The 10856-nt window shown below is 42.8% G+C and overlaps 1 protein-coding gene and 1 long non-coding RNA gene across 2 annotated transcripts; both read right to left on the minus strand.

The window, feature by feature from the left end:
• Positions 1–1885: 1885 nt before the first annotated feature.
• On the minus strand, positions 1886–4600 carry RPL36A (ribosomal protein L36a). Its single transcript, XM_060138063.1, has 5 exons — positions 4490–4600; positions 3969–4074; positions 3701–3768; positions 2268–2390; positions 1886–1960 (listed from the first exon to the last, which is right to left on the minus strand). The coding sequence occupies exons 1-5, from the start codon at positions 4598–4600 to the stop codon at positions 1940–1942; spliced, it is 429 nt and encodes a 142-aa protein (XP_059994046.1). The 3' UTR covers positions 1886–1939.
• A 1133-nt stretch (positions 4601–5733) lies between these two features.
• LOC132513587 (uncharacterized) lies at positions 5734–10856 on the minus strand. Its single transcript, XR_009538506.1, has 3 exons — positions 10737–10856; positions 7961–8138; positions 5734–5845 (listed from the first exon to the last, which is right to left on the minus strand). It is a non-coding gene; the product is annotated as an uncharacterized LOC132513587 (long non-coding RNA).

The following is a 10856-nucleotide window of genomic DNA, read 5'->3' on the forward strand; positions in this document are numbered from 1 at the left end:
TGTGTCACATTTTGGTAATTCCTGCAATATTTCAAACTTTTTCATTATTATTATATTTATCATGGTGATTGCAATGTTACTACTGCAAAAAAAATTGTTTCTCTGAAGGCTTAGATGATGGCTAGCAATAAAGTATTTTTATATTAATGTGTATACATTGTTTTTTTTAGACATAATGCTATCGCAAACTTTAATAGATTACAGTATAGTTTGAACATAAGTTTTATATGCAAAAACCAAAAATTTGGCGACTACCTTTATTGGAACCAAACCCGCAATATCTGTTGCCTGTATTGGAACTATGTGCCAGGCACTATTCTAGACGCATATGGTGTAGTGACTCATTTTTATCCTCCCAACAACCCCGATGTAGGTATTTATTCACTGTAAATTACAGCCAGGATTTAAACCCAGGCTTTTAACCCTTACACTGCCACCTACTGAGGTATTAATAATTCGATGGCACTAATTATCTTGGCCTAAAGATAAAAACTACTTCCTCAGTTGAAGGGCAAAAGAATACCCCAACAGGAATAACCTTCATAAATGGACAATTTAGAGGCAACCCAACAGACATTACTGAATTTTTATGGAAATATCTTGCCAAGAAACATACCACCTAGGTTTCCAAATCCAAGTTGTTTGCAGTCTAGATCCAACAAATGCAATTGGCTTACTTTCACCAACAATAGTTGATACATTATGACCTAAAATACTGAACCTCTGGCCAGAAGACCCCCTCCACTTTAAGATGAATTGCCTTATCTCTTGAGGTTCCATGATGAAGCAATGAACTTCAAACTGCCATATGGAGGAATGAGTTACTGAGGCAATTTCCAGATACTCTAATTCCTTGCTTTTCCTCCAATTGGTTTACCTGAGGACCAACCTGCAGTCAGTGCTTCAGGCCTGCTCCTTCCCCACCTCCCCTTGTACTATCACCCTTCTCCCACATAAGCAAAAAAGGGTGTATTCATCTCACCCATCCAGAATGCAGGACAGTACAAAAGCTAACAGGGCACAAAAGGCCCACTCAAAATACAAAGTGCATGTTGTTGTAACAATCCCTTTGCCTGTCAGGTGATTACCAATTATTTTCAATAAAATTGGAGGGCTAAGCATTGTCAGTTAATAAAAATTGGAATAGAATTGGTAAATCCAGACAATTCAACCACAGAAACTTGGAAGAAAACTGCTCTCATTGAGATGTGCTTCCAGTCACCAAAATGTGTAGCTTATTTGCTTCACATCCAGAGTTTTGCAGCACAAGAATGAAGCATACAATAGCATACAAAGAGGATTCCAACTATTAGGCATTTTACAAAATGGACAGTTATCCCCCATAGGTTCCATTGGGGAATTTCACTGGAAATTCTATCCTTTGCAATTATTTCAACATGATGAAAATAATTTATATCTACTTTAAAATGTGAGGAAGTATATAAAAATGCTTAGGGGGCATGAAAATAAGTCTAATGACATATATAATATAGTATGCTATGCCTAGAGAACCGGGTTGAAATTCCTCATACAGTGACTTTAGTAGTAAACATTATTTGAGACAAATTATTTCACTCCTGGTGAACCTCATGTTCACTATGGATGTAATTGTTACTGATCTCATTCTATTTGCCCTGAATTCAGGTCTCTACTTATGTCCCATGATAACCAATAACAGCCTTTGCTTTTTAACAAAAGGAATCCCATGAAGTCCCAAGTGATTAAAGTGCAAATTAGACCATCATAGCATCTGATGTGAGTTCAACCAGTCAGATTCAACCCTTAATAAGTATCTAGAACCATCAAGCATAAATTTCCCAAGGAGAATTTTATTGATGGCACTAGTTAATTTCCCTTCCAAAAAAATAAACAATTGAAACTAAACGAAGTAAACAATCTCAAATGTTTATTGCTTTCGTAACAAAACAAAATATGAAGCTCAGAACTGGATCACTTGGCCCTGTAACAGAACAGGAAGAAAAATGGTGAGTTTTTGTATTTTGCATAGAACCTTTACTCCATCAAGAACAGCGTCTATTCCTAAAGGGATCACCATCCTTTATTAAGGCCAGTCTTCTCATTCTCCCCTTCCTACTCATGTCAAAACCAACACCAAAATACTTTGAGCTATGGATCTAGTTTAGTTATTTTCAGAGAATTGCCCCTGATCTTGACGCCACAAAAATGAGTAGGCAGAAATGTTCACCTCTCTCAACATAATAAAGCCATAGAGAAAATATTGCACCTTCCACCCCATAATTATCTACCTTTCTCTTCTTATCTCCTCCCAGCTCAAAATGCTTGCATCTCTTAATAGCCAGCATTCTCTTAGATCTGCAGTTCGGCTCAACACATTCAAGCCTCAGCACAATCTTCTTTGTAGTTTTAGCCTGGAAAATAAAATTAAGTCAAAGCCTTCATAAATCACTACAGAAAATCTTTCTTCAAAAATATGACTGTTGGGTCAAGTACTACTTAAGGCAAAGCTCTGCAAAGTTTAAGAGTTGTGACAATCTGTTTTCAGCTATAGGGAGAAAACAGAAATGTGAAAATCAGTGTATTTAAGAGAAAATGGTGGCAGATTATCTAATTGAAATCAAGTTCTCCATTCATATCAAACATCCTAGAGGGCTTCTTATCAAATAGGCATTCATCACACCACCCTGGCCTTTCAGCTCTACGTAGTTAAGTATTCCACACACCCAAAAATGGGTCAACTGAGTCCATGCAACTATGAAATAAACACAACTTTCACAACCCATTTAAATAAGAGTTAATAAATACTACTTAATATCTATTCTCCAGAGACTACCCACAATTACATCTAGGTTTTATGTGCATTCAACTGTATTATTTAACTCCCCACAAATACTCAACTTCTAAAGCCTGCTCCTGTAGTTAGAATTCTATTCTTTAAAGTTCTCAAAAGAGCAGAAACCTAAGTACAATGTCCCTATCTCCTAAACAAGTTACCCAAATGTGAAAAGGCATATCACCACCTAGTGATCAAACCATTTATTGCACCTAAATGACCACTAAAATCACTCCTGAATACTTTCTGTAACCAGGCTGAATGAGGACCTAAGTGCCAAAAGAAATGCTATGTTCGTGGGAAGGCTATGCTCCAAGCACTGTATACTTTAGGGGGTAGACAAATCACCTGAGGTAGAACAGAAACTCAGAAATTCAGCCTGAGACCAACAGGGAATTCAGGAAGCCAGTGGAAGACCTAAATAGCTATTTTAAAGAGCTTTAAGACTTCATGAGTTAGGTAGCAGACTGACTGTAGACTTCTGAACTGAGAAGCAAAATAAGAGAACAATTCTTACTGCAAGCATGAGCTAAGGATTCGTTAGGACATGGCAACGGATAAGGAAGAGGGTGAAGAAAAGGATTTACGGGTGTCCTCAAACTTCAGTCCTGAGGAAGGCAGGGCACATTCCTTGATGTTTGCCTCTTCAAAAAGAGGACAAAAAAATATAAAACAATGAGGCAGTGCAATATTGTAGACTGGAGTGAGACCTGGATTGCACTTCCAGCTCCACTGCCTACTAGATGTATGTCTCTGCAGGTAACTAAGATAACTTCACTGAAACTATGAAAACACATACCTATGTTGTAGAGATGTGTGGGCTAAAAACAAATGGGAAGTCTCTGCCACAGTAAGTGGGAAGCATATCAAACAGTGACCACTACAAACCTTTTTCCGGAAAATCGGCTTAGTCTGCCCACCATAGCCACTCTGCTTCCTGTCATAACGCCGCTTTCCTAGGAGAATGAAAATTATTTGTCAGGGTTTATCAAACATAACAAATCACAACCGACAAGTGGAAGTCTTCTCAGCGGTTTTATCTTGGGCTTTCCAGCAGAAATATCAATGCCCAAGTGGGGAAGGGAGGGAGGACTGGGCTCGTGCATTATATAACACAAATGCCGCATTAAAACCAAATCACGTATGCCTATCTTACCCTGGGCATACAGAGAATCCTTGCCCTTCTTGTACTGTGTCACTTTGTGGGGTTGGTGCTTGCCGCACTTCTTACAGAAAGTCCGGCGGGTTTTAGGAACGTTCACCTAGTAAATAAACCGTTCAGAACGCGCAGTGTTATCAGACCAGCCGCACAAGACGCCCGACCCGACCCAGCTAAAGCTAAGGCATCCCACGAGGACTAAACTCTCAAACTCGCTAACACACAACGCTGACTGGAAGGTGGTCCGGCCCCATGTGCTTCAAATACAGCGGCCTCCGCCGAGCCCAAACTAAAACGAGAACATATTCACTCTACCGCTGGCTAAGTCTACCTCTTTGACCCCATCACTTCAGTTCCTGGCCCCGAAGCCCGGCCCCTTTGGGCTCGACCGCGGCAACACTGAGTTTCTTTGGTACAACGAGTCCACGTAGGAGCCTGGACGCATCCCGGGAAGGAACCATCAACCGGGAAGTAAAGATTAAACTGGATGTTGCCTGGCCGCCACCCCAAGCTCCTACCATGTTTGCGAGAGTGCTATCGGCACGGAAAGAGAGAGGCCTGGCCGGAAACGGAAGTATATAGGAGGTTTCTGGTCGCGCTTCCTCATGGGAGTCGGTGGGAACGACCATAGAGTTTAAGGCTCTGTGCGCCGCGCCCTCTGGCGGCTGAGAGGACTCGATTCAGGATCGCGGGCGCAGGCTTAAGGAAGGGCTCCGGCTGAGGCTGATCCACTCTCTTCAACTTCCACCCGCCTCCCTCCAGCTTTGCAACTTTTCCTCACTTCATCACTTTTGGTGGATACTGCTGCGTAGCACCGTTAAGTGAAGGAAGCAGTGCTCTTCCCAGACCATCTGGCCTCCGTGTGCCTCCCGAGGGAAGCCAGGACTAGGGTCGGTCAAGTGGAGGAGCCCTCCACCTCCATATCCCATTCCCGTTCTACTTCAAGGACACTGGGAACAACATCTTTCATAGTGAACTGCTGGTTCACTGAAGGCTTGGAGGGAGCCAGTGCTCTAGTTTATCTATCACATGGCTAGTTGTTGCATTCCACAGATGTTTATTGAATGCCTATTCTGTGTTGGCCACTGTTCTAGGGGAGGGACACAGTAATCAAATAATCAATGTCATAAATGTATAATTACAGACTAAATACTTTGTCAGAAAGGAACAGTGCTCAGCATTAAACAGCCCCCTTTTGTTGAGGGAGCAAGTTGGCTGACCTAGGTTCTGAAAAGTGAGGATGAAATTGTTCAGCTCCAACAATAGCAATAACCAGGCCAAAAGATAGGAAGTATCCAGCATTTCTTCACTTCCCTGCATACCTGGCAGAAGGCATGTGCTAGGTTTCAAGAGAGTCCAGCAGAGAAAGACTGCAGGGTACTGAGCATTTTAAATGAATTGTCCCATAAAATTCTCACAGTAATTCTAAGAGGTAGGTGATACTATTATTCCCATTTTACAGATGAGGAAATTGAGGCCATAGGGTGTTAAACGATTTGCCCAATGCTGCTAGTATTTAGTGGAGTCAGGATACAAACACGGGTGATCTGACTCCAGAGCTTGGGTTCCTTTACCATTATATGACATGATTGTGTGGCCTGGTAATTATAATAGCTAACAATTATTGAACAATTATTATATGCCAGGTATTTTCCTAACTACCTTACATACTACCTCTTTTAATCCTAACAACCCAAGTGGTATGTACATTTATTAGTGTTTAACAGGCGAGAAAACTGAGGCATGAGAGGCCTTAAATTCACTTACCCAAAGTCACACCAGTGGTTATTTTGTGGAGCTGGAATTTGATCCCAGGTAGTTTAACACCACAGCCTTGCACTTAGCCACAAATCACACAAGGGAAGCAGGAGCATCTGCAGGGTTGAGGATGATAAGGAGTCAGAATTGGGCAAGGACTCAGGAGGAGGTGTCAGTGGATTAGGGCTAAGGAACCATGACAACTTGGGGTCTCCTGCTTGCATAACCCTCCAGAAACACCCATAGGTTCAGAACTGACTCTCTGATCAGCTCTATTTTGTTGGACGGTCTCTGGGAATGAGATAATAAAAACATTACCACTGCCTGCTACATTTCCTAAAAGTTTCTTTGCCAAACAGCCAGGCTGTAGGCTCAGACCATTTCCTTCTTCTCTCCAGGCTGTTACACCGTCTTACTGGGCTTTGAGGAGTTTCTAGAGGTTTTTGATGTTAGTAACATGGAAATATGAAGACAGTGAACATGGCCCCTCTTAGTCTAATCAACCTTAGTTCTTTCTATCACACCTTTATGTGGCATGGCTTTGGTTTAGATTCCTTCACCAATCCTGGTCTCTGGTTTGGACATGCTCCTGCTTATTGATTTCCCCTAAGATGAGGAACTCAGAATTGAACACAGGACTCTACATGTGGCCTGGCCTCGCAGAGTAAGTGGTTGTTCACTTTCCTATGTCTAGATATTGGCACTATTTGGGTGCAGTCCTTCCATCACCTGGACAAGTCTGTGAGGAGAGTGCACATGGGCAGAGGGTGAAGACTCACCTAGTTTTACTTTCCCCTCTCCCTTGTCCTGCTCTCCCTTGTCTAGATCCCCCATCAACGCCGAGTCTCCACCCCCAGAAGGACCTTGAGAAGGAACAGGGCATGTGACAACAAGTAGCATCTGACTGATGAAAAGGGGAGGGAAGGCAAATGTCTGTGACCAACTCTCAGGCAGGCCACTGGAGCAGCTATTCAGAGGTGACTAGTGAAAGGATATAAATTGTCAATAAAATAGAGAGATCATACAACACTTGCTGCCCCTTTATCTTGTGTGAACGTGAGGATTAACTAGTCTACTATCCTACAAAATACTTTAAAAAATATATCCTGTTCCCTTAAAAATTCTGACGGACTTCTTCTAGTGGGATTTATGATCTGTTCCTACATACAGCGCCTGGGGCAAGTAAATATGGCAGTGGCTGATGTGTCAAGATGGGCAAGCAGATCAGTCACCAGGGGCTCTGTGGCCATCCTGGTCTACATCCAGTACTGTCTGCATTTCCTAGGAGAGTCCTCTGGGAGAAGATCGCTGCTAGAACATAGGCTAGGAGGTGGCTGATGAAACATTTAGGTTTCAAGTAACACACCTAGTCTAGTTTATTATTTTACAAGATTAAAGAGAAAGTTGTAAATTAAGAGTGAATCCTTGAGGCCGAATCTAAAATGGAGAAAATCAACATCCACAGAAAACGGGAAGGACACAAGTCAGTATGTGGGCTTACATTCGGACATTTTTATCTGTAGAAAAAATGCTTTCTTAGAAAATGACTCAGCAGGGGGAAGTCTTGTCTCTACCTCTGTCAGGATCTGTACTTTGGGGTCCCTTCGTGAACACTCTCCATCCTTCACTAGCAAGTTCAACCGTGTGGCCTTGAGTCTCTGCCTTAGAGGATATGAGAAGCTAAAGACGCCCTTCCTCGCCAGTCCCTTTGTTTTGTCTCCACATGTTTGCATTTCTCCTCTTTTCTGTAAGTCTCCACTGTCCTTTAGGGATGCTAGCCCTTTACCTCGGGGAGGTCGGCCTGAGGACGTGTCTGCTCAACCCAGCCCAGTCTAGAGTCTCAGTGGCCCCAGTAATGTTGAGGAGGGTTCTTTCAGAGCAGACTCAAGAAGTCCCAAGCAAATGAAGGGCGGAGACAGTTGGGGCGGGGAGTGGAATAGGGACAGCAGCAGGGAACCAGATACCATGCTGCTGAGAAGAAGAAAAAAAAGACATTGGTTTAAGTCAGGAAACAAAAAAAGGGAACTGAGTGGCTGTGAAAGGGTGGGGTTTGCTCAGACTGTCCTTCCTCTCTGGACTGTAAGAATATGTCTCCAGGGCCAGTGTCTTCTGAGATCGAGTCCCACCTTCAAAGTCCTGGCATCTCAATGCATCCGGGAAGCTACCTGCATTAAAGTCAGGACTGAGGTGGGTCTGGGGCATGGCAAGGGCTGGGCAGCAGCAGCAAGTACCTTTCGTGGGACCTTGGGACCCTTGAAGGCCAGATAGAAAGCGTGGCTGGTGCCATGTAGTCTGCTGGAGGAGGAGGCTGACAGAGGGTGGGAGTGTCATCAGCACAAGGCCCTGACAGTCTCTTCAGATGATCAGAAGGGGCTGGAAGGGTCCTCTCTGAGGAGGTTGTGGGGGGAACTAGAAGAGAAAAAAGCGCTATGAGGTGACCATCTGAACAGGTAGCAGATGTTGGAAAGAGGCACCTCTGCACAATTTGGCAGAAAAGTAAGATTTATTGCCGGTGGCAAAATAAGCCAGGATAAAAATAAGCCCTTTGGTCAAATATTGCCGGAAGACCCAAAATGGATATGTGTGTCAATGAGACCCTTAGAAGAAGGAATTTTTAAGAGGCAGATTGTCTGAGAAAATGGTCAAAGCTCACGTGCCACAATAGGCTTTTGAGCTCTGTAAGCTAAGGAAAGGCGAAACCAGGGTGTAAAGCCTCAGGCTGCATCGAGCCAACATTGCTGGGATCAGAGCTGCCTTGTTGGAAGGACTGTGTACGCCAACCTCGTGGTAACAGTGGGTAAAAAAGCAGCCTCAGCCTCAGCCCAGACAGTGCGGCCAGCCCCTGAGGTCGCGGGGAAGCTTTTTCCTATTACCATTGCCTGCCATGTGCACGGCTCTCTTTTCTCTAGGCTTCATCATTTTCTTCTCTCCTTTGCTCTTCTCTCCTCCTCTCCATCCTCCTCCTTCCTCTACCTGTATCCCCTCTTCTTTATCCCCTCCTTTATTTTGTTCATTACCATCCCTGAAACAGAGTCAGTGCTTAATAAATAATTATGGAATTGCATTGAATTATTCTTGCCCCTTTCTTCCCCTCCTGTTTTCCCTTTTCCCTTTCCCCCTACTTGCCTAGTGCCTTCCTCATAGTATTGTTGTGAGCAGTAAGTGTGTTAATCTATGTAAAGTAGTTAAAATAGGGCCCAGCAATAGTCAGTGCTCCTATCTCACTGTTTGCTATTATTATTATTCTGCCTGAGACCTGCCAAGGTCCCCAGAGGACCTGCCTAGAATAAATAGTGTGGCATTTAAAATAAAAGGGATTGCTGGGCCTGACCAAGACATCCTTGGGTGAGCTGCTGGACCTCCAAATGGAATCCTTGTCCAGTTTCCTGGCCACTCAGCTGTCCAAGCTCAAAGTCTCTATCTCATGCTGTTTGTTTCCAGAGGCAGGGCAGCAGCAAAGCCCAGAGGCAGGGGTCTATACAAAATAAGCCACAAAATGCAAATACCCTAAACAATCTAATGCATTCTACTGAAACAGGATCCCTTAGTGTTAGCCCTGTCTGGTCTATTCTGACCCCTTTTATATTCAGAATATTTAAACTATCTGCTTGCATTAAAGTCCAAATTCCTGTGGCTTATGGCTAGTGATGTATTTGTTTAGAATCTTTCGTAAACGCCTCATGTTGAGAACTAGTGCAACTTTCCATCCACTTCTAGGGTCTTGGTGCAATGTAAAATTATCATCAGTATGATTTACTATTTCCATTCGAGCAAATTTCCTATAGAGAGTTTCCTTTCGGTGGACTAGACCCATACCAGGAAGTGACTTAGGTATAAGGGGAAGATATGGCTTTTGAAAACCAGTTTGGGTGTTCTCCAAAGAGTCATCAGATGCCTGCTGCTTTTTGCCCATGGATGCCATGCCGATATCTGATTTCTATCTCCTGCGAATAAGGGAGAGCTAGAATTTTCAGTGAGGCAGTGCTCAGTAAGAAGCTAGAGACAGACCTTGACCTAATTCACTCTAAAGCTGCTGGGTTATGCAAATGAAGCCATCAGGGGAGGGGGATAGAGAACTCCTCTGAGGACCCTGAAACAAATGGGCCACGTGTCACTTTCAGTTTCTCTGGAGATTCCTGTGCACTGACTGAGGGTGTTGGGAGAGCATTCGAAACACAAAAGCCTTGATCCCAGGCTTTCCACCTCCCTCTCGGAGAGCCATCGCCACATGCCTTAGGGTTAGCATCAGTTAGCTGAACTTCAAGGAGAAGCTCTACTCACTGCCTTGACTCCCAGAAATGAAAATGAACTATAGTCTATTAACTCATCCTTACATATCTGTCTGTAATAGAAACAGTAAAAAAAAAAAACTGATTAGAAGTGGAGCAGAAAAGAGACAAAAGTGTGGGAAAAGCAGGCTCTCCAAAACTGCTATTTGGAGTGGAAATTGGCTACAGTGTTTCTGGAAACTATTTTGTCAATATATTTCAAAATTCAAAATGTACAAACTTTTTGACTTGGTAAATTATGCTTATATAGCGATCCTAATATCATGGGAAAATAATCAGGAGTAACATTAAACAAGAACTTTAGATATTTTGAGGACAATATGTGTTGGATGGATGGATGGATGGATAGATGGATACTTAGACAGATAATGTTAAGAAAAATAAGCAAACTATAAATAGTATGTGCAATATGATCTCAAATATAGTCAGAAAAATGCAGAGAAAATGAATGGAAGGAAATATGCCTAATATTAATGTCTCTGGATAATGAGCTTATAATTGATGTTTTCTTTTTAATATCCCTGTACTTAAAACATTTTCTATAATGAACATGTGTTATTGTGATATTGACGGAAAAAAATAAAAAGTTTAAGCCAGGGAAAACAAAAACTAAATTGAAAAAGAAGGCCAAAGGGTCACACAAGTCCAGAGTGAAAGACAGACAACCCAGCAGTCACCCTCAGAGCAGAGGAACAATGCTGAAAGTATTATCACCAACCTGATGCTCAGTGTAAACTTGCAGATTCGCTATCTGGCACTCCTTTCATCATTACTTGGCCAGAATCTATTGTCTCTAGTGCAGGGCAGAAGAGATGACAGACCCAGAAGTTTCCAAAAC

This window comes from Lagenorhynchus albirostris, chromosome X (assembly GCF_949774975.1).
Source record: "Lagenorhynchus albirostris chromosome X, mLagAlb1.1, whole genome shotgun sequence".
Classification (NCBI taxonomy): domain Eukaryota; kingdom Metazoa; phylum Chordata; class Mammalia; order Artiodactyla; family Delphinidae; genus Lagenorhynchus; species Lagenorhynchus albirostris.

Coding starts and splice junctions, on each gene's coding strand:
- RPL36A (XM_060138063.1), bottom strand. CDS start 4,600: ATGGTCGTTCCCACCGACTCCCATGAGGAAGCGCGACCAGAAACCTCC. Junction 2,391..3,700: donor AGCCGATTTTCCGGAAAAAG/GTTTGTAGTGGT, acceptor TTTATTTTCCAG/GCTAAAACTACAAAGAAGAT. Junction 1,961..2,267: donor GAGGAGATAAGAAGAGAAAG/GTAGATAATTAT, acceptor GTTCTGTTACAG/GGCCAAGTGATCCAGTTCTG.